Below are 24,786 nucleotides of genomic sequence, written 5' to 3'. Positions count from 1 at the left end.
GATTACCAGAGTCTCTTCTGAAATATGCATCATGGTCAAGTAATATTGTAGGACTAAGCTCTCTCAGCCAGACCTGAGATGGATTTTTTAAGAGGTGAAGCCACATCAAAAACGCCCAATCAATATTCCTCAAGTAGGAGAAAAATAGACATGCCAGAATATCTTAGCAGGATTACACCAATCAGCCATAACAATAAAAAACAGGTGAAGTGAATATCATTGATTAGCCCATTTTAGTGCCACCTGTCATAGGGTGGGATATATTAGGCAGAAACTGAACAGTTGATGTGTTGAAAGCAGAAAAACAGGTAAGCGTAAGGATCTGACCGACTTTGACAAGGGCCAAATTGTGATGGCTAAACCACTGGTTCAGAACATCTCTAAAATGGCAGGTCTTGTGGGGTATCCAGGTATCCAGTGGTTAGTGCCTACCGAAAGCGGTCCAAGGAAGGACAACCGGTGAAGCAGCGACAGGGTCATGCCTTACTGATGCGTATGGGGAGTGAAGGCTAGCCTATCTGGTCCGATCCAACAGAAGAGCTACTGTACTGTAGCACAAATTGCTGAAAAAGTTCATGCTGACTACGATAGAAAGAAAATTTACAGGACTTAAAGGATCTGCTGCTAACATCTTGGTGGAGTCCATGTCTCGACAGCTAAGAGCTGTTTTGGCGGCACAAGATGGACCTACACAATATTAGGCGGGTGAGTTTAATGTTATGACTGATTGGTGTATTATGGGGGGCCATTAAGTTCTTATTAATATTGATATTTTCAAAACTGGATGTTGGGAATCAGAGCGATGTTTTGTAAATGGCGCCAGTGTAACATCCACTTGTTCTGTGAACTGTCAGAAACACACTCTCCTACTCAGGATTATAAACCAGAGCAACCAGAAAGGTCATGTCTTCCTGTCATCAGGCTGACCAGTGCTTCTCTGCCTCAGGGCGCTTTTTCAATAGGAGCTCATCAAACACTTCCACAAAAGAAGAGGCTCACCGATAAACCTGATGATCCTGCGAATGAGTGGATTCAGGTAGCAGCATTCTCCAGTAACAATCATCTTCTCCTGTGCAATGAGAGCCTCTCTTGTGGATTTCATCATGTACATGGAGATCTCACCAATGAAGATCTGCACACCAGTAAGAATAACAACATGGGTAATCAGTAAAAATTTTTTTTTTTTTTTTTTAAGTATTTAAATATATATGTGCTTATATTGAATACTGAAAGAGTGTTCATCCTCATCTCTAAGTACCTTATCTATAGAGCATTGGAAAGTCCCACAGACAAGATTCAACTCACCTTCAGCTCCCCATTCACACCTGAGACCTTGTAACACTAACAAGTCACATAACACCGGGGAGGGAAAATGGCTAACTGGGCCCAATTTGGACATTTTCACTTAGGGGTGTACTCACTTTTGTTGCCAGCGGTTTAGACATTAATGGCTGTGTGTTGAGTTATTTTGAGGGGACAGCAAATTTACACTGTTACACAAGCTGTACACTCACTACTTTACATTGTAGCAAAGTGTCATTTCTTCAGTGTTGTCACATGAAAAGATATAATCAAATATTTACAAAAATGTGAGGGGTGTACTCACTTTTGTGAGATACACATTCATCCGAGGATGTTACTATAGAAACAATAACAATAAAATGACAGCATTAATATAAACTTGTGTTTTACATTGCAGATGGAACTACCTTCAGAGCTGCTGTTATAGAAAATTAACACAGTCAGCAAATAGTTTTTTTTAAAACAACACTCGAATGATTTTTTTTTCTGCCAAATAAGCTTTAAACCTGCAGAATGTGTCCTTTCAATGATTAGACTACTTTTTCAGAGGAATGAATTTGTGGGTTTGACTGCATATGGACACAAGCCTCAGAAAAGTAAACAGAATTACCCTAAGGTCTCTCAGATCTGTCTAATCCTAAATTGAACATTTGAAATTTGTCAGAATATAGTTGCATATTTTAGATTTTTATTCAAAAGTCTGTCCTTACACTTTCATTCCCATTTCATTTAGGTGAGTTTTGAGTAAGCAGGTTTCTGGAAACATTACTTGTGTAAATGGCAAACGGAGATTGGAGGGAAGATAATACAACAGTAGCAACAATAAAACAAAATGAATCATATATTATTTATTTTAGAAGTGGAGGCATGACAGCTTCTCAACAATATTACGCCATCTAGCTTATTCTGTTGTACTACTGCACTTTACACAGCTGGATCAGTCACTTTACTCTGGAACTCGTTTTTGCTTCCAGTATTGCTGCTATACCTGTGCTGCTACATTACACGATAACTTAGTCCATGTTTACAATTTGCAGAGCATGTTCTGTGGATCTATTTTCCTGTGTATTTATTGTTCTGTTCTGTGTATTTATTGTATTGAACTCATCTCACACTGTTGTGTATTTGCACTTTATGTAGTATGCACTATGGTCCTGAAGAAACGTCATTTCGTTCCAGTGTATACAAGCTATATAGAGGAATGACAATAAAAACCCACTTGACTTGACGTGTTCTGTACAGTTAGCGTGCACTGCCATTTCCTCTAACATCATCAGAATTTATTATATTCTGTTATAGCTTATTATTATTATTATTATTATTATTATTATTATTTCTTTCTTTTTTAAACAAAAACTAAAGTCATACTAGGATATTGGCCACCAAAATGTCTTGACTGAAAATGTCCAACAATGAAAGATTTGTTTTTGGTTAAAAATTTACACTGGAAACTTTAACCTGTTTCACACGAGGACTTTTCCACTACAAAAATAAAACAAATACATTAAAGAATAAATTTAACTAGATAATAAACAATAAAGAATACTAATTTAAAAATATTAAAAGAATTTTTTTTGTATCTGTCTATGTTCACTAACTGAAACTAAAGGTCTGTTTTTTTTTTTTTTCTTACACTTTTGGCACTACTTACACTTATGAAATACTAGCCCCAGCATTTCCTCATATATCGGATTTCCACAAACCAAATATTTCATGACTGTATTCTCGGAATTGTTCACCACATGACAAGCCTCTCTCTGGAAATGAACAGCAGTTTATCTGAAAGTTATGTTGGCTGATAAAAAGGAAAAGATCTTACAGTCATCATGCTGTAAGTGGCCACTTCTTACGTGAATTTATGCCAAGAGGAATGGAGCAGCAAGAAAGTCCAAGCTTGTGTAGGAAACACCTGCGGGCTCTGCGGGTCAGTTTGGCTTTAATGCATTTTTCATTCCTGAGGGCTGCACACTGTGCTCCTAATGAAAGCTTGTTTCATCAGCTATAAGCTTAATGGGGCACACAGTACACCCCTTTAGCCAGGCTTTTATGCTGACAAGAGGTGACAAGGACAAGATATGGGTATTAGTTAGGTAAGTAAACACAACAGGGCATGTTGTTATAGAAAAATAATCAATGAGGTGGTGTAAATGTTTTGTTACTCTCATTCTCCAACAATCTGCTAATGAGTACAATTATTTGATTTATTAAAGAATGAAATCATACTTTTTATCTACTTATTTTTACATTTCATGTTGTAACAGCTATAAACAGTTGTTCCTTCATTAAAACACCCTGTCTCTTTTTTTTATGTTACAGAGAAACTGGAAAGTTGTCTGAAGCAGTGGTCACCAACTCTGTTCCTGGAGCTCTACCTTCCTGAAGACTTTAGCTCGAACCTTAATAGTACCCACCTGACCATCTAATCATTGCCTTAAGAAACAGGTGTGTTAGATTTTGCTTGGAGATGAAACCTGCAGGAAGGTAGATCTCGAGGAAGAGAGCTGGTGACCAGTGCTCTAAAGACTTTCCTGTGGTGGAAAAGTCTTACTGACGGTTACAAAGCACTGACACTGGACACTCCTTCCATAAATGTTAAATAAACAGTTCCTTATAGAAAGCATCACCATGTCAACAATTATATATCTTTTCTTTATACTTTTTTTTTTTTAGGCTTAGATTATCTGAGTGCTTGTCCTTGTGAATTAGTTGCCACTATATGTATTAACCACTGTTATAGAAAATGAATGAACATCTGACCAATCAAATTTGAGAATTCAACGGTGCTGTAGTATATACACAGATACATCGGCCGTAGTTACAGCTATAGTCAAAAAGTTATAAAGACCAGGATCTAATCATTTACAATGTATGAATCGATTACAATACCTTAAAATAATCCAATACAAAAATGTATCAATCCATTTTATTTATAGCCTCCTAAATCAATTAGTCAGTAATATGCTTAATGTGATTTATTAAAACTGATTTTGACTGTCCAGTGATTAACCAACGGATGTAATTTCACGTTAATGAGATTCACCTTGAGCTACAAAGATTAAAAATCAAAAGGAAAAGTGCAACATGTCCTTGCAATTTTGGCTAATAGCCAGCATTACCATATGGATCAGGATTCTGGCCTTCGGTGTGAGCTGCATGCTGTTCCGGCATGCTTACATCTGCAAATACTGATCACTGAGCGCCCTCTTGTGATGAAATCCTGTAGCACATATGTGAAACCTTTCCAGAAAGCCTTACACGTTTCAGACTCGACTCCCCATGTAATTTAATGCATGTTGAATAAAAATCTAAACAGAAGGATTTTACTCACGACGGCGGTGGGAGCTGCAGCCACCACACAGTAGAGGATGAGCGGAGGGATGAAGCTGTTCTCCTCGCCTCCAGGGTAGGGCTTCATGAGTTCGGTGTCATTGCAGAAGAAGCCCTGGATGTGGATGCCAAATATATCGGTGCACTCAAAGTAGTAAGCCAACATCACCGTGCCTGCCATGATGACCAGCTGGAGAGAAAACACAGCGCCAGACATGTCCATTACCTTCAGATCATCATATTAAATCAGCTGGATTTCACCTGCAGTAATCCATCAGACTTGTCAATTACTGCAGCACTCCTTTTTTGTTTTATATTCCCCTTCCCTTCCCCTTCTTTGCTTTAAAAAAATTTTTTAAGGCGTTACATAAAAGCTTTGTCTGCAGGCTGCTAAAGGAGGTCACTGTATAAAAAAAAGGCCCAAAGCATAAAGCATGGTAAAACAAGGTCATTTTTGTCCAGGGGTGCTGCAGTTACACAATAATGACACTGTATTTCTAAATAAGGGCAGGTACACACCTTGTTTTGGCTAAAATACAGGTCACATTAAATAGATTCATGTGTTCCTTTCCACTAGAGCATAAGCATAGTGGAGTGTAGTGTAGTAATGAATCAATTTTACTCTCAGGTGAATTTTCTGGACACAGATCAAGCCTCATCAAGTTCCATTTCTGTTCCAATGCATTTTTTAGCACAGCACTTGGCTTCCTCCGTGTCCAGAACATCAGCTGTGTGACTGGAGTAATTAACGCCTGTGTTGTGATGCTTTCCTAATGGCATCTGGTGTTTAATGCGTTGTTCAAATGGATCACCGTGTAATTTATATCACACTCTTCCAAACAGTGTTTTAATGACGTCATTAGAAATAAAAGCTACCAATTATTAAACTAGCCTTGAAGTCTTGTAGTAGACTAGACTGGGGGACACAGATTTTGTGTCAGGGCTTTCATATTTGATGAGGATTTTCAACAACCAGAAAACTCCTTACTGACTTTCACAAATAACAAAAGTTAATTCGGTATGTACAGTAGCTATGTTTAAACTTGACGCACTATGAAATTTAGTTAACACAAAGTAAGTAAGTAATACAATTCTACTGCTATAAGTGCCAGTCGTGAAGCAAATTCATAGGTTGCCTTTGTACTTCTGCTCAATAGTGGAGGAAACACAGTTTGAAAACTTTCCACCGTATTCTGCTCACTAGGGCTGGGCGATATGACAAAAATAGCATATCATGATGCTTGAGGACATTTCTACGATACCCGATGTGCATCACGAGATCATTTAGCTAACAAACTGTCTGCAAAACAGTTTCATGTTCTTTTTTTTTGTTTATTTTACTACCGAGGTTCACAATGCTTTTTTTTTAATGCCTACAAAGACAAAGATTACGCTTAGGTGTTTGTTTGTTTTTTATGTCAAATCAATGGCATCCATTCAGTACTATTTAATTTTTAATTGTTAACAATGTAAAAGAAATAAATAAAATGCATCACCATACCAATGATATCTCAGAAAAGTGTATCATGTAATCATTTATCATGATATATTGATATCACCCAGCCCTACTGCTCACTACTTGTGTCTCAATGGACAAGTAATATTTCATCACTGGCAGCTGAGCACTGCAACATTAGTGCAAACTGCCCAAGCAACAATCTAGACATAAATCAATGAGCCTAGTTAGATAACTGAATTCATCTGTCCATCGGCACACTTTTTCTTTCAGTGGGGGGGGAAGCACCTCATCGTCACTTTTCTTTATATAATCCCAGTTCAGTAATCCCTGAATGTAATGCTGCATATCTACTGTCAGTTATACCTGCCTTTTTTTTTTTCTTTTTTTTTTAAAAAAACAACCCTCCTGCTAAAAACAAGCAAGTAAAACTCAATTCTAACAGTGTCAACAAGAATGCCTCCACCATCACATCATCTAGTCGTCTGGTGTGACCAACTCAATTTACCTTGTTTGGATCAATTCAGACCTGTAGCTAGACCCGCATTCTATCTACAGCAAGCCGTGCTTGACAAAGAGCTTCTTCTCCACAGGCCATTCAGGCCCGGAACCAGGATAACCCCAAGGACTAGACCATGGACTTGTTTGCACAACACCCACACCCTCTACGTTCCTGTTAATATCCACGTATTATACCTTATTTTTACATATTTATTTAAATATGTTCGCTAGTTTACTGCAACTACCTCAGCCTGATGTTGCACAGCATTGTATTGTACATACAACTACACATATGTGAACTTATTCCACATATAGTCCATACTTTTTCTGCCATCTATCTTTTATATTATTTTTTTCCTTTTCTTTTCGGGGGCATGATTGCTTAGTGGTAAGCGCCCTTACCTCGCACCTCCAGGGTTGTGGGTTCGAATCCCACCTCTGCCCTGTGTGTGCATGGAGTTTGCATGTTCTCCCTGTGCTTCAGGGGGTTTCCTCCGGGTACTCTGGTTTCCTCCCCCAGTCCAAAGACATATGTTGTAGGCTGATTGGCATTTCCAAATTGTCCATAGTTTGTGAACGTGTGCAATTGTGCCCTGCAACGGGTTGGCACCGCATACAGGGTGTCCCCTGCCTCCATGGGATAGGCTCCATGTGTATGTGTATGGATGTGTGTGCGACCAATCGGTCTTGAGATATTGCACAACTAGAAACTCGGAAAGCACACCCAGACAGACAACCAGAAAACACTACCTATGGAGGCATAAAAAAAAAACAGTTCAACCATGGCATGACAAATTCACGGCATAATAACTGTTCAAGCAGCTATCATACAGTATGACGTGGCTAAAATGAGTCTCAGACCTCCTGAAGTATACTGAGTGATCAGATTTAAATTTACCCCAAAAGTATCTTTGGTGCTTTTACATTTCCATTTTATATGGATAATCCTTATCTGAAAATAATCCTGATACTCAAACTGCATGAAATGATCAAGTATAAATACTGGACTTTAACTGAACGTATCAAGTCATCTAAACCAATGGCAGTCAAACCAATTTGTAAATCACCAGCCAAAAAAGGAGGAGCTCACTTTGCCTTAAACTGTGCAGGGTAGTGAGTGGATCCAGTGAGTTTCACACATTATTTCAAACAGTGCTGGATTCCTACACAGAAACTAAAATGTGCTGATCACTTTTAGCGCTTTCATCCTCAGCAATGTGTCCAGCGAAGCATGGCTGATGAAATAGGCTGACAGGAAGTGTTCTCTCATTTGTGTCGGTGATGGCCATGACATGATTTCCCACCTCGTCGACAATGCAAATTGGCGGACGAGGGGAAAAATGTGCTGCGCTGAGCGTTTGTCTGTTCTTCAAAACTGCACCACAATATATCCGAGTCCACCACAGTGTGGTTTAATTTAACACAATTAAATCATTATTTTTTTTTAAATCATTTGGAAAATGCATTGTTATTGACTGAAAGCTATAATGAGGATGATGCATAACATAAAGAAGGCCATATTAAAAGGTGCAATGGGTGGAAATGGAGCTCCAGTGGTTACTACAAAACATTGTATTGATCTGGTAACTCCTTGTAACCCCCATCCATGGTCATGTTTTCGAAGCCCCGCCTCCGGGATGCTGTGGTGGCTACAAGAGTTCATTTATATTAGTTCTGGAAATAGCTAACCAACACTCAAAATACAAACCAAATCACTCAGTTGACTTCATTTTATTGCTGCATAATGTTGCAGAGTCTAGACTTGACCAATCGAAGCAACCCTAGATCATAACACTGCCTCCAGAGGCTTTTACAGTAGGCACTATGCATGACCAATGCATTGTTTCATGTGCTTCCCTTCTTACCCCAATGTACCCATCGCTTTACAATAGGGAAAATCTGGACTCATCAGACCACATGACGTTTTTCCATTGCTCCACACAGTCTAATCTTATTTTTTCCAATTAGCCTCACTAACAAGTGGATTTCTTGTCGCCACACAGCTGTTTAGTCCCAATCTTCTAAGTTCTCATCACATTGTGCATCTTGAAATGCTTTTATTACCACGACTAAACACAGCTGTGAGTTCCAATGTAGATTTTTTATGACGTGACTTCACCAAGCGTTTTTAAAAGATCTCCAATCACAATCATTCAAGATTTTGAACATTCATTTTCCGACCACATTTCTTTCTCAAAGTTGACAGCTCACTACTCTCCTTCCAGGTTTTAATAATGTGTTGGACAGTTCTTAACCCGATTCCAGGGATTTCAGCAATCTCCTTGGTTGTCTCCAGCAATCTCCTTACCCCATAGTCGGGGTATACGTCTTCCGACATGGTTGTTTAAGAAATGAGAAGCTAAATACTGTGTCAGTTAGGGTTAAAACAATTGTTGCCACCTGAAACATAATCATAACTGCAATAATGATCCAATCAAAGGCTCTTAAGTGTTTTCTTGTTTAAATCCAAACAGAAACCTTTTTTATTCAGGCAGTGTGTACCTAGAATAAGCTCTAAACATTCGGTACCAATTCTCGGGTGGAAAAAAAATATATTTATCATTTGGACCAACATTTTTTGTCTAAACACACTAATTCTATATCATTGGACCCCTTTAGGACAGGGGCAACTTCCCCAGTCCCTGCTTTGTAACTGGAATCTGCAAACTTGCCATTTTTGATGTTACCATTCTAAAATGCTCAAACCATTCGTCCGTGAATAACCAGAGGTCCATTAGTCATAGGAACATGCAGGCAGCTTCTTTAAAGCCCAAGGGTTGCACAGCACTCATCTAATAGAGCAGAGAGGACATTCTGTGCTACAGAAACAGTGAACCAGGTTACAATATCCAACAGTATATTGGCTTTTGAGTAAGAGACATTATTTTATGTGCTTGAGAATCAGTATAATCCATATAGAAATGCAGATTTAAAAATGTGATTACTCAACATTTGAGATGGATGGATGGATGGATGGATAGATGGATAAATGGAAGGGAACACTATATGGCCAAGAGGTTGTGAACACCTGACCATCACATTCATGTGCGTTTGTTGAACATACAGATTTAGTCCTCTTTTGCTGTTATAATAACCGCCACTAGATTTTGGAGCATGGCTGTGGGGATTTGTTCATTCAGCCACAAGAGCATTAGTGAGGTCAGGCACTGATGTTTGGAGAGGCGGCTTGGCACATAGTTGGTGTTTCGATTAATCCCAAAGGTGTTCAGTGGGGTTTAGTTCAGGGCTCTGTGCTGGCCATTCAAGTTTTTCCACACTAACCTTGGCAAATCATGGACCTTGCTTTGTGTACAGGGACATTGTCATGCTGGAACATGCAGGAAATCGAGTAATATTTGTATGTGTAGCTTGAGTGATTGTCTAACCTCCTGTTGTCTCTCAGTATTGGATTCTCACAGTATTTAACATTGTTTTTGCTTAACTAAGATGGATTACATCACTGATATGTGCTATATGCTTAATATGATTATTCTGGCCTCCATTGTTATATTTTTATATATAAAAAATTAGTTTGAGCAAAGGGAAATCTTAAAGCTACAACACACAAAGACATCCTAATCAAAGGTGTGCTTCTAATTTTATGCCAACAGGTTGGGGAAGACCCATATATGGGTGTGATGGTCAGGTGTTCACAAACCTTTGACTACATTGTGTAAACAAATTAAATTTGTCTGCTTTTCAGACAATACGCAAAGGGAAGACAGCATGCATACATACATAAAAACCTATTACCGAATCCCACATCACTGCTGAATTCTCGATTCTTGGCTAATTGCTATGATATAATGTAATAGTTTAGGATGTACTCTTATTGGAAAATAATCAACAGTAACTCCGGTTCTCGTCAGGCCTTGTCACACCACATTGATTAATTATCCTTTAACAATACATACAGTCATGTTTTATTCCTTACACACGTAATCTGTGTAGTATAGCAAGAAAACTATGAAAAAATTATATTGAACTGTTCAGTATTAATGCAATAAACCTGTGTCATCTAAATCATGTTTTACAGATGTGGTTATAACAAATTATTATTTCTAGAAGTTAATGGGAAATATCCAACAACAAACTTTATCTGGAAACATGATCATGGAATCTAATAAGTAATTACAATCACCTCATATAATGTTGATCATCCCAATTAATTGCAATTCTACGAAGATGTAATGATTGTGACGGGTCTAAACATAAGACACGTTCTAAGACTGCCCGAGTTAAATTGCAAAATAAAAATGCAAAATTATTGATGCAGCAAACATTTTTTGTTTCAAACAGCTGGAAATGAGGAACAGCACAGGACAGTATAGTTCGAGCATTATGAAGCAATTTGCATATTATTCACAATACAGAAATCAGATTTCAATCCAACTAACCAGAGACACAAGCGTAGATGCATGTGATTAATATCTACTGATGATAGAATTCAGACGTAAGACGCATGAAATGCCAGATGGAAGATGTAGGGTCATAAACTAAAACTTCTCTGAAATTAAGCACTCAAAGTATTATGCATACCCCAAGCACAACTGCAGATGGAGAGCTGATGATTGCCAGTTGCCTAGGGGTGTTTTTAATCTGGTCTTGTGTCATGTGACCAGAAAGCAAACCTTACAATATGTGCTTATATTTCCAGTCTCGGTGGAGCTCATGAAAGCAGCTCTATGTGCAGTAAATGAAACTCTTGTCATTAATTAATCAATTTAAAAAGAAGTATGCAAAAATGTTGGTTAATTGCTGTGGTATAAAGGGAATAAAACACCTCAGGATGTGCTGTTATATAAAAAATAATCAACCTCAGCGTGGTAACATTAACTACGTTTTTATTTGCGTTTATTTCTTACTTAACCACTCAAATATAGCTTGCTTAATACTCTACTGTATTAATTAATCTGAAAAACATTTGTCAGTAATAATTGTTTATCACAGCTCCTGCTATTCACAGCATCGCTATCTCATTATCTTGCTGTATACAGAGTTATGACCAGCAGATGGTGTGGAATGAAAACAGGGATGGTGTTTTACACAGGCAGCATTATGGCAGAGAATTCTATGCATCCAGAGCCTCACTTGCCAATGTAATGTGAGGTGTGTGTGTTTGGGTGTGTGAGTGAGAGAGAGACAGACAGAGCAACCATGTAGCTCATTTTCTTCCAGTAGGGGTCAGTACTTGACTAAAGACGATAACTGAAAAAGAATAAAAGGATAGAGCACCAAAAAGTAGAGATAACAGATGACTTAAAACATAAATATAAATAATCATTTTATGACAAAACCTCAGTAGAGGATATTCTCAGTTAAAACCTAGTTTAGCATTAACAACAATGGAAGCATCTAAAAATGACATCGTAATGCACCTCTCTCCTTAAAATCAATCAATCGATCACACGATTTCATTTCCTCATTTCTTGATCTGTGCTTGTCGTACACACCACTCACATCTGTACAACGACTCTGGAGAGTAAACAGCACCGCTCAGGGCTATGTAGGGCTGAATGCAGGTTCAGAGATAAATAATTCACTCGGTGCGCTGGAGCGCAGCTGTTCTGGGGCAAACAGCTCGACTGCAACAAGCAATGAAGAGAGCTGCAGCAGCGTGAGCATGAAAAACACGCTTCCCACACCTTGAACAAAAAAAAAAAAAGTCTGTTCTTGAAGCGAAGACAGGATCAGACCTACTGAGGTAACGTTTAAATACTGAGAACATTTTGGATGAAGCTGTGATCAAACTGCTTGAAGTTTAATTATCGGAGATATGAACAGATTACAAGAAGACTCGGGGACCATAAAAATTTTTTAAAAAAAGAGGTCGCCTGGTTATCACCAAAATCAGACCATTATTTGCATTAGAAGCTAATTATGTTAGAAACGCCAGCATGGCAGCACATCTTTAGAGTCCCTGGTCCAGAGTTCAGCTGTTCAAGGAGTTCAGCAGATGAAGGAGTAAATATATTCAAATCTAATACATAATAAATTCAAATGTAAACTTGCCTTGGGTGTATTCAAGAGTTTTCATATCGGTATATTTGTCCGACAACAGCAATAACATCTGTAGCTTCTTGATCGAGGCTCTCAGATAAACAACACTGACAGGGCATCAGAAACACTAAAGAGATGTAGTCTATATTGTAGAAGCTGCATAGACAGTAGATACAAAAGCTGATAGTTTCTTCTTTTATTAAAATCAATTCACAGTCTGTCTGTTCCCAGCTAAGATCTGTACTTAGGCTAGGAGAGCGTTTCCTGTTACAGTTTTGGTGACGCGTCATGTTTTCTTGGTGTTTTGAGGTGGATTTGTAAACGTTCCAGCAATGTTAATGTTCTTAGTTGTAATGTTACCACTAATGCTTCAGGGCTTTCCAAGTACTGCAACAAAAACGTTCAGCCTTTTGTCCAGAGTTCACGACAATGATAGAGTCCTGACGATGCCAGGTATCCATGAGAGCAAAATTCGCTGTGCCCTCTGAGTGGGAGGGATAGCATGTTCTCTCTCACCTGTCAATCATAGTGAGACTAGCCAATCATGGGTGTGTGTAAGCTCATATATCTGGAAGAGGGTGGATACCACTATTATTGGTGGATACCACCGAATATTATTACAGAAAATGTCTTAAGAACGTGTTTTTGGAACACTACAGTCTAACCTTCTTAAAACCAAGACGTTTTGTCCTAATAATGTTCTCTCTCAATCGTTCATCTTCAGTAGCCACTACAATGCATCACATGATATGAGGCAGGAACAAACATTGAACAAGACATTCATAGGGCACCATGCGCGCACACACACACACACACACACATATACACACAAATATATATATATATATATATATATACACACACACACACACACACACACATACATACATATACACACATATATATTCACACACGTTCACACCTAGGGGGCCATTTAGAGTACCCAGCTGACCTACTGGCATGGTGTTGGGAGGTGGGAGGAAATTGGAGAACCCTGAGGAAACCCAAACATACACAGGTAGAACCAGTAAATCTCAGCATAGACAGTAATTCAAGCTCAGGACTGAACCATGGACCCTGGAGCTGTGAGGTGACAACGAAACCACCGTGTCGCCCATTTGGTCCGGATGTTAAACATAAAACGTGCAGTTTGTCTTCATTCTCCACAGGATTTAGGCCTGTTCCCTTTCTATCATGTGCTGTGTTTTTCAAATCCCCCGTTTTTGGTTAAATAATAAACGGTGCGTAGGCTGATACAGGCTTACTTTTCTAAATACGACACAAAGGCTTGCAAAAGAAGCTGTGAATAATTTTACAGTACCCCACTATGTTTTTAAAAAAATCACTGGGATTCTCTATAAAATATATCATTTGTAACAACAGGCACAGTGTCAGGGCAGCTGTCCGTCAAACACCTCAGAGTATACTGAAACACAGGCATTTGGGAGTGCTGAACAGGGCTTCTATAAACTACACCATCAATCAACTTGCTGCAGTTATTTAACTACAGTAAGTAGGGGCGTGTGTGTGTCCTTCCTTCCAAAATGACATAATGCACATAAAGCAGCCAGTGGATAAACGCTGGATAAACCACCATTATACATTGTACGTAATGTTGGATAATGGGCTTAGATTTTAAAGGATGGGTGTGTGTGAATGACAGCTAGGGTTAAATGTTTCTCCATGTAGTAAACAATGCAGTAAAGGCAAAGTAAACAAACTCTCCCAGTGATATAGTAGCTTCATATTTTAATTACTAACGCTCTTATCTAACTAAGGCTTTTATGCCCAGTGCTACTTTAAAATCTAAATTCTGTTGAATCGCAATGGAATTTGAGCAAATTCTGTTTCTGACTTTTCTGCTAAATACGAAAAAAAAAAAACACAACAAAGGCCTGCTATTATAGGGAAACAAACAACGATGGGGTGGTGAGATACAACCCAATGTAAAGCAGTTAATGTTGATCATTTTCCCCAAAACAGCACACCCAGAAGTGTTTTATTCCTCTTAAATACCAAAGCAACTTGCCAATGATTACAATGATTAATTCATTAAAGAAAGACACATGGTGCTCCATGTTAAAGTCTTCCGCAAAGTGCTTCATGCTCAAGACTTTCCCATATCAGAAAACTTAAAGTTGTTATCTCTGGGGAAAAAGAACAACAAAAAATGATGGTGGCGGGCGCCACACACACACACACACACACACACACACACACACACAAACAATTTGGCCAATCAGCCTACAACACATGTCTTTGGACTAGGGGGAGGAAACCAGTAGTACCCAGAGGAAAACCCTAAAGTACAGGGAGAACATGCAAGGTGGAATTCGAATCCCCAACCCCGGAGGTGTAAGGTGTGCTAACTGCTAAGCCCCCAGACTCCTTCTAATTACCTTAAATAAATGTCTCCTCACCATATCAACAATATGCACATTTTTAAACCTGTTTATGTATGAGTTATGCTGTAATGGAAAATTCATCATCGTCATCGTCAGACAAATTAGAATTAAGTATTCAACAATCCTATGGTTCAAATGCCTTTAGCTGATAAAGATGCCTTGAAACAGCAACAGGGAGCCTCAAGAGGAAGTAGCAAGGGAGTAATGAAATCAGCTCCCCATTTTAAAAAAATCTAGCCATGTTTTGTGCTACAGTTCTGCTCCACTCCAAGCTGTCTGAAAGGCAGGCAATAACAGATGGCTCAGGTAGGCTGGTGACAGAGGCTGTAAATGCTGACAAGAGCAGTCAGCAGTTTGCTGCGTGTATTTATTTATTTATTTTACATTTATTTATAGAAATCCACTGTTTAGTCAATGCTCTTTTAAAAGTCGGGGCTGAAAAGCCAGGGCTGGTGGATAGAGGTGTCATCATCCAGTGCCCTCAGGGGCAACAAGGGATAAAATCCCTTGCTCACACACATACAAGCAGTGATCTAAGGAAAGACACTTCAACTAGCAAACACTCAAGCACTAAATCAGCATTCACAATGTCCACTCTAAGCTCTGGGATTGAACTCTGTCAAGAGAGGACTAATCCACTGAGTTACAATGAAACAAAGAATATACACAAACCATGTGTGATTAACAATTTGTGGATTTTCTGAAGAATGCACATAAACTGCTGAGCTCCTCTCATTTTAGCCCTGAACTGCAGAATTAGAAAGACCAGCACACGAAAATGGACAGCCTCCAGCTCTGGCTCAGTAGAATCTCAGGAGGGGAATGGAGCGAACATATGTCACCATATTGCTCAGGCTTCAGTGAGGAAGCCATTTCATCAGGAGGGCAATTCTGAATCATACAAATTAAAATGTCCGCATAATATTTGACGTGGTACTTTTTGACCTCTATTTTTAGTTGAGGCACTGGAATGCAATGTATAAACCCAAACTGCATTACCATGTGAGGTACATCTTTGCTTTGTTAATCATTCATTGATAATTGTAGGGTTGTGTAGGTCTTAACTTTTTGCCCATGTACGTGCCAACACAGAACACCTGAATTATTGTTATGGTCATGACCAGCCAGGGTCTGAAGCTCCGAGAATGTGTTCCAGGCCAGAGCCCTCTCTTCTAGTTATCATAAGTGTTATGTAAGCTACACAGCAATCAGCCATAACATTAAAAGCACTTGCCTAAGCTTGTGTAGGTCCCCTTTGTGCCTCCAAAAAAGCTCTGACCCATCAAGGCATGGACTCCACAAGACCTCTGAAAGTGTGCTGTGGTATCTGGCATCAAGACATTAATAGTAGATCCTTTAAGTCCTGTAAGTTGTGACTGGGGTCTCCATGGATGGGACTTGTTTGTTCAGCACATTCTACAGATGCTCGATCGGATTGAGATCCGGGGAAGTCAACACCTTGAAGTCTTTTTCCATGTTCCTCCAACCAATCCTGAACAATTTTTGCAGTGTGGCTGGGCACATTATACTGAATATCCTAAATTATGTTGAAAGAGCCCACTGACATTAGGGAATACCATTGCCATGAAGGGGTGTATTTGGTCTGCAACAATGTTTAGGTAGGTGTTACATGTCAAAGTAACATCCACATGAATGCCAGGACCCAAGGTTTTCTCAATAGAATAATGCCCAGAGCATCACACTGCCTCCACCGGCTTGCAGTCTTACCTTAGTGCATCCTGGTGCCATCTTTTCACCAGGTAAGCGATGCTCACGCACCTGTCCATCCACATAAGCAGCAAGCTGCAATGCACTGTGTGTTCTGACACCTTTCTATCACAGCCAGCATAAACTTTTTCAGCAATTTATGTTAGAGTAGCTCTTCTGTGTGATTGGACTAGACAGGCTAGCCATCGCTCCCCATGTGCATCAATGAGCTTTGAGCACCCGTGACCCTGTCGCTGATTCAGCGATCATCCATCCTTGCACCACTTTTGGTAGGTACTACCCACTGCATATTGGGAACACCCCACAAGACACAGGAGATGTTCTCACCCAGTTGTCTAGCCCAGTGGTTTTCAAAGTGGGGGCCGCCCAGGGGACCTCAACAATTTGGTCGGAGCCACCAAGCCCATCTCTCCCACAAGTATGTTTTCTCTTTCTCACTCTCAGACAACCACACACACACAATCAATTCCTAATGTAAAGATGCAATATGTAATTATTAATAAAAAAATAAGGGGGATATATTCAGAAGTCTAGAAGTCTGTATTTTTAATGTGTTTTAAAGACATCTTGCAAAAGGGGGGCCTCGGTCAAATGTTAATGCCATTTGGGGGGCCTTGCCCTGGAAAAGTTTGGGAACCCCTGGTCTAGCCATCACAATTTGGTCCTTGTCAAAGTCACTCAGATCCTTATGCTTGCCCATTTTTACTGCTTCCAACACAGCAGCTTCAAGAACTGACTGTTCACTTGCTGCCTAATATATCCCACCCCTTGAAAGGTTCCATTGTAATGAGAATCAATGTTATTCACGTCACCTGTCAGTGGTTTTAATGATATGGCTGATTGGTAATTATATTTTGGAACTTAAATTTTGGCCCTTATATTTCTTTACAAATTCTTCTTCCATGTACGGGATACACAGTAACTTCAAAATACAAGACGCACAGATACAGATCATACAGATACCATATATGGAATGCGCTGAAACTTTGGTCAGCACGCTTCAGACGAACACTATCTAAACATACACTCACCAGGCACTTTAATAGGAACACATGTACACCTGCTCATTCATGCAATTATCCGATCAGCAGCACAATGCAAAAAAAAAAAAAAAATTCATCATTCAGATACAGGGCAAGAGTTTCAATTACTGTTCACGTCAATCATCAAAATGGGGGGAAATGTGATCCCAGTCACTTTGTCATGGCATAGTTATTGATGTCATGAGCTGGTTTGAGTATTTCAGAAACTGCTGAAAAACAAAAAAGCATCCAGTGAGTGCCAGTTTTGAAGGTGGATACAACCTTGTTATTGTAGAGGCCAGAGGAGAATGGCCAGACTGGTTCAAGCTGACAGGAAGGTTACAATATCTCAAATAACCCCTCGTTAAACTTAAAACACAGCAGAAGACCACTCATGCCACCTGTGACAGCCAACAGGAATGTGAGCGTACACTGGGCACAGGATCACCAAAACTAGACATTTGGAGAAACACTGCCTGGACTGTATCCAATGCAGCTTTTCTGTCAGCTCAAACCAGTCTGGCCTCCATTCTCCACTGACCACTCTAATCAACAAGGCTAATTAAAAGTTAATTAGTATACCATTACCAGGAATTTAATAAGAGATGTAATGTTGAAAGTCATACATCAATGTTACATTAAAGTTTGTGGTTTTGTTCGATGACTGTAATTATGTGCACATCAAGCTCTTTCAGTTTAGCTAGCTGACACTGTGTTAGCAGTGATATCAAATGACAGAAGTGCATCATAAAGCTGTATGGTAAATAACATTTTGTGCATCTTAAAGCCATATGAGCATGTTCTTCTACATTCTACACTAAAAACTAAATAATTGCTGGGACAGAACAAATATAAGGACATATTAGGAATATTTGTGTCAGTACTAGCTATGGCATTATCAATTCTCTTTTGCTTTCAGAGCTTTAGTATGTAGGCAGCTGGGGGAATAGAACAGACGGATGAAGATGAGCGGATGAAGAAATGCGCAACCGTTTTGTCAGAGCTTTTGAAAGCGAAACACAGCTCTAGCTTTCATAGCGTTAGAGCCACTTCAAGATGCATCAGTGTGTGTTAATTACATCTGTGACAGTCTCCAACTGAAACCGCCTTGCATAGCATCACATGAGTTTATCACATGGGTTTATCCCTTGTAACTTAACATCTTTATTTTATCTCTTTTTTTTCTTATTTTCAAACACTGAATATAAGAAAACATGCATTTTAAAAAATGCATGTTCAGAAAATGGCTTAACCCATCTCAGACAATGTCATGTTTTACAAGGTTACTTGGTGGAATTTTGCTCTTAAATGAGTAACAGGGTTGAAAGTAACATAGTTGAGTTTTAGTATAGAATTAGCGAATACACAAAATGTGGTTAACTACATCTATGCTAATGACATGACGACATTAAGAACACTGATAACTAGGGATGCACCAATACCGATACCAGTACTCGGGTGTCGGCCCGATACTGTGCTCATGTACTCATATTTGTAAAATCACCTCGGTACAACCGAACCGATACCACTTTATGACAACGTGACAGAGCTTAACCTCTTGTCAGTTGAGCAGGTAATCGGAAAAGGAGCAATGTCGGCAATTTGGAGATATTTTAAGATAAGTGATGATAAAAGTAGAGCAGACTGCAAACTCTGCTCTGCTAGAGAGAGGAGGGGTAAAAAAATAGCTCATTTAACACAAGCAATCTGATTAAACGTCTAAAGAACAAACATAACGCCGCGTGCAAAGAGTTTGCTAATGCTAGCAGCGGGAAACAGCAACAACCAACTTTGCAGCAAACGCAGGCAGAAGAAGCGAGAGAAAATGTCCAGAGACAACCCACGGGCAGTGAAAATAACAGAAGCTCTTACCCCGTTCATTGCTCTTGATGACCAACCGTTGTCAGTTGTAGATAATACAGGATTTCGTCGTCTTCTTGGTGTACTTGAGCCGAGGTGAGACATTCCCAGCCGTCAGCACATTACAGATACCGCATTACCACAGCTGCATGACTTGGTGAAAAAGCACATCAGGAACCTGTTGTGGGACATTTCGGCCTTCAGCTTCACCACTGATATTTGGACTAGCAGTGTCAGCCCAATGTCTCTTTAGTTCTCTTTAGTTCTCTTTAGTTTAACAGCACAGTGGATTGATGAGGATTTTACTCCCCAGAGAGTCGTTTTACAAGCAATGCAGTTTAGGGATTCACACCAAGCCATAGCAGGTGCGTTTGATGACATGCTTCAGACATGGGGCATTCCGAAAAGCGTGAAGTACTCATATCGGTACTCGGTATCGGCGAGTACCCAAATGTAATTACTTGTACTTGGTCTGAAAAAAAGTGGTATCGGTGCATCCCTACTTACAGTATAACCTACGTAAAATGTATTTTTTATATTAACAATTTACTTTCATTCTATAGTTTAGACAAAAGTGCTGTGCATTTCTTCTTCCCATGATCCTCATGAAATTCAGTTAAAGCAACTTCCTGGTCAACATGTGGACTTGTGGAACATTCCAAATATTTCATAGGGGTGAAGGTGTTCAGACAACAGTGTTGAGGGAAAATTTATGCACATTTAAACAGTAATGGATGACTTATGGAACAGCTAATGTCTGATGGACACACATTAATGCAAAAAGTTGTGAAGTATTTGAATGATTATATTACAAGGTAAAGTCTTGTAATAGTGGGCTGAGATGTTTTCCAAGTTTCCTGCTATTTATCTGAAATATGCACATATGACATCAAGGACACGCTACCTACACTATATATTGGCTCACATATGGGTGGCACACACCCATACGTGAACCAAACTGTTTCCACAAAGTTGGAAGTACACACTTGCATAGAATGTCTTGTATGCTGTAAAATTACGATTTCCCTTCACTGGAAATAAGAGGCCCAAACATGTTCCAGCATAACAATGCCCCTGTGCACAAAGTGAGCTCTATGAAGACATGGTTTGCCAAGGCTGGAGTGCAAGAACTCAAGTGACCTGTGCAGAGCCCTGACCTCAACCCCACTGAACACCTTTGAGATAAACTGGAACGACGACTGCACCCCAGGCCTCCTCGCCTGACATGGCCTCGCTAATGCTATTGTGGCTGAATGATCACAAATCCCCACAGCCACACTCCAAAATCTAGTGGAAAGCCTTTGCAGAAAAATGGAGATTATAACATCAAAAGGGGAAATCATTCTGGAAAGGGGTGTTCAGCAAGCACATATTAGTGTAATGGTCAGGTTTCCACAAACATTTGGCTATATAGTGCATGGAATCACACATATATACGCAATATCTCAAGCTGCTTCTTACTCCATACCATCATCATTTATTTAGGTTGTCACTAGGACAGTTTGGCAAGGCTACTAATGTGAAGCAGCTCAGTTTTCCTCCAGGGTGATAAGAGAGACAAAAATCAATACTATCTGTCAGTTGGGGAGTTATTTAGGTGGCAAAAATCTGAGACGAACAAGGATGAACTGAAATGGCAGAAAAGGGACAAGGGTGTCTCCATGTGTTTGTGTGTAAAGACATCCAAAAGGACTGCCAAATGCATTCCTGCAACTCTCAGTGGGAGCTAAACATAACCTTGCATGGGTCTAAGCATGGCACTGTATCAGTATTGTACAGCTTTGAGTTTTCTGCATGGATATCAGGCACCAGAAAACCTGCTAGAAGTGATATATGCAGGGCGAGTCTCTCGATGAGAAGGCAGCTTTGAAGTGTCGACGGTCCTCAGCGATCAAGGGGATTCGACACAAATTTTAATTAAAAACACCCAGCCAGTGCAACGAGCAGTCTCAAGATTACAAAAAAAATCCAGTTTTCACTGTACATAGGATAAAAAGGATCAGCAAGACCTGAATATCACAACTGAGAATGCAAACAGCACAAACGCATTGGTGTCATGTTATACTTTACCAAAACCAAAACCTTACCTCCACAAATATGAAGCATGGTATGATGGAGTAACTGCGCTGCAAGTTGTCCGAGGCCATTTTCCCAACACGGTAACGTTGATGATGGTCTAAAGGACAGAAGAGGGAATGCAGTTAAATTAATGCACAAATCAGATAAACTACAACTATCACAAGATGATCTGACCATGATTGATATTCCACAAAATGCCAAGAGACAGAAGAGAATGATGAATGGAGGGAAACGGAGAAAACGACTGCAGGAATTTGTCAACGGGAAACACCATTTCATTAAATAAGGAATTTATATAAGTACCACTGCTACATTCACTAAATGAAAAAGCAATTCATGTTTACTGAGTTTCCAAGCTTAGAGACCACAGACAATAGTTTAAAAACCTAAATACTGACTAACAGAAAAAAATTATACTGTACAGCATCAGCCATGAAAAATTTTCTCAATGGGGACAATAGTAATGTGTCGTCTTAGTCAGGCTATTGACATCTAGTTAGACCAAACAAATACATTGACAGTCATTTTTTGGCCGCTGGTGATGTTGGGGGTGGAGGGACTGGGTAATAGTAAACCACATTTTTTAGGACTACATCACTGATGGGGACTAAACAGTAAACTGGGAACAACAGACAAGTCACATTATGTGGCAGCGTTTTGACATTTTTGTTTTATTACTATATATACACTGTACAGTGCTGTGAAAGTCTTTGTTTCCATCCTGATTTCTTCTGTTTTTGTGTATGTCTCTCTATACTAAATAGTTTTAGATTTTAAAATGAAATACAACATAAAATAAAGGCAACCTGAGTAAAACACACACACAAAAATAAATAAATAAAATTATCCAACACCTATCATCCACATGAAAAACTAATTGCCTCCTTAAACTTAAAATCTGGTTGTACCACCTTTAGCAGCAATAACTGCAACCAAACCAGAGCTGCAAGAACTAATCGATAAAATCGATAATAATCGATTATGAAAATCGTTGTCAACGAATCTCTATCGATTAGTTGGTCTAGCGCACGGCACGGGGGAGATTTACTCATTACATTACTTCTATTCAGAAAACACGCCTTTAGTAAATACTAAAGTTGTGTCCCAAATAACGTACTATACACTTACACTGTGCATGGAGTACTCTACCATCTAGCATGTGGGTTTTAGAAAGGTAAGATTATCTCAAATGGAACACTAGCGGGTTTTTACTAACCGGAAGTTTATCCACTTCCTAGTCGACGGCGCTTGACGTCACACGCACGTAATGCGACACCGCTAGCTTTAGCCTCAGAGTCACCGACACTGACTTTCTTCAGTTTACTGTTTGTCAGTGTTACCTTTATTCCCATCATGACCTCAATCCTCATCAGACGGAGGCGAAATCGTCACGTGACCGAGGAAGAAAGTGTGCAACCTCTAAGTCCTCTAAGACAGGGGGGCATTTTATATTAAACACTGCAGAGAAGATTTAGAAACTTTACAAGGCAGAGTTTCTGCAGCACGGAAGCATGACAGTGAGGCGGTCGCGAGTTGCTTAAAAGGTTTAGTTTAATTCAAGTTTATTGTCATTATATGGTGTATTTACGCACTTGCAGCGTAACTTCTGTTGTTTATTATAATGGAAATGATGTGTTAGTAACGAGGCCGTGTTGCTGATCACGCACGATGATACAGAGTGTAGTGCGAGTAAGATCTGTAATGTCTATTTAAAACAGTATGATCAAAAGTAAAGGGGAGCACATTCGCCTCACACCTCCAGGGTCGGGGGATCGATTCCCACCGTGGCCCTGTGTGTGCGGAGTTTGCGTGTTCTCCCCGTGCTGCGGGGGTTTCCTCCGGGTACTCCGGTTTCCTCCCCCAGATTGGCATGTCCACAGTGTCCGTAGTGTATGAATGGGTGTGTGAATGTGTATGTGATTGTGTGCCCTGCGATGGATTGGCACCCTGTCCAGGGTGTACCCCACCTTGTGCCCGATGCTCCCTGGGATAGGCTCCAGGTTCCCCCGTGACCCTGAAGGAAGGATAAGCGGTATACAAGATGGATGGATAGATGGATGATCAAAAGTAAAATAATACGTCTAAAGACAGCGAGTAACAGAAACCACAAGGTGCAGTGAAAGTGAGTTTTTATTATAAATTTAGGACTGTAGTTTAATTCTGTGCTTTTTGTGCATCCATTAAAAAATAATGCTATCTATCTATCTAATATACATATACACATTATTTTTATTTTTATATATTATATATATATATATATATATATATATATATATAAAATCTGAATCTGATTCAGATTTGGGGTTAATGATCACTTGTATACAAGTTTGCACTGCACACATTGTCCTTCGTTTGTTGTATTTTGTCATTGTTTCCTGTTGCTGCATTTAGATCTTTGTGCCATGTTTGCTTCCTAGCCTTTGTGTTCTATAGTTCATGTTTTGTTATGTATTAAACCTAATCTGCACTTGCATCCACCTTCGTCTCCATTACCTGACACAAAGCCTGTTTGACCAAGTACAAAAAAAAAAATAAAAAGAAGCTTCGGTGTAGTTTGCTATTTTCCTAGGAGCCTGTACGGAAGCTAGCTACTTCATCAAAAGAGTAGTTTGGCTGTAGCTTATCTACTATAAATCATGATTAGCTTGTAGCTTGACAAGTTATTTTTAACTGCAAAGTAGCTTCCTCAACACTGCACCTGAAGTAAAGCTATTAAGCCTGAAGTAATCTTGTAAACACCTTTTATCTAGATGAAAGCAAGAACAAAAATCACATACACAATGCTACAAGACAGCTGTGATTTAGTGCAGCTACAATGAAAAGATTCACATTCTCTGTTTACTTTCGTGAGGGGGGGGAAAAAAACCATCTCTCCTTAATAACAATTTCAAAAGCAGACTCAACAAATAGATAGGCTGCTGAAAATGTTTAGGCTGCTAGGGCTTTTAGTTCACATCCATTAAACAGTTCCTCTAGAACAGAAAATAGCACAAATAATAAATAATCAAGCTGTGAGGCTCCTTCATATTCTGTCAACAACAAGCAGAAACTCAGAGAAGGATGATAAAATTACTTGCTGATTCCTTCCATGATTACTGCCTTAATT

General features: G+C 39.4%; 1 protein-coding gene across 2 annotated transcripts in view; it reads right to left on the bottom strand.

Annotated features, from left to right (window-relative positions):
- plppr1 (phospholipid phosphatase related 1) overlaps positions 1–24,786 on the bottom strand; it is a 47,892-nt gene that overhangs the window by 8,619 nt on the left and 14,487 nt on the right. For both annotated transcript variants that reach the window (XM_053645376.1, XM_053645377.1), the window contains exons 2-4: positions 21,689–21,777; positions 4,631–4,819; positions 1,000–1,132 (exon numbers count right to left, since the gene is read on the bottom strand). In XM_053645376.1, the coding sequence (XP_053501351.1) occupies positions 1,000–1,132; positions 4,631–4,819; positions 21,689–21,748 (382 nt within the window). In that variant the 5' untranslated portion in view covers positions 21,749–21,777. The remainder of the gene's footprint in view (positions 1–999; positions 1,133–4,630; positions 4,820–21,688; positions 21,778–24,786) is intronic.

This window comes from Ictalurus furcatus, chromosome 16 (assembly GCF_023375685.1).
Source record: "Ictalurus furcatus strain D&B chromosome 16, Billie_1.0, whole genome shotgun sequence".
Taxonomy (NCBI): Eukaryota; Metazoa; Chordata; class Actinopteri; order Siluriformes; family Ictaluridae; genus Ictalurus; species Ictalurus furcatus.
Note: the sequence above shows the minus strand (reverse complement) of the source record. Positions and strands in the feature narration are given on the sequence as shown.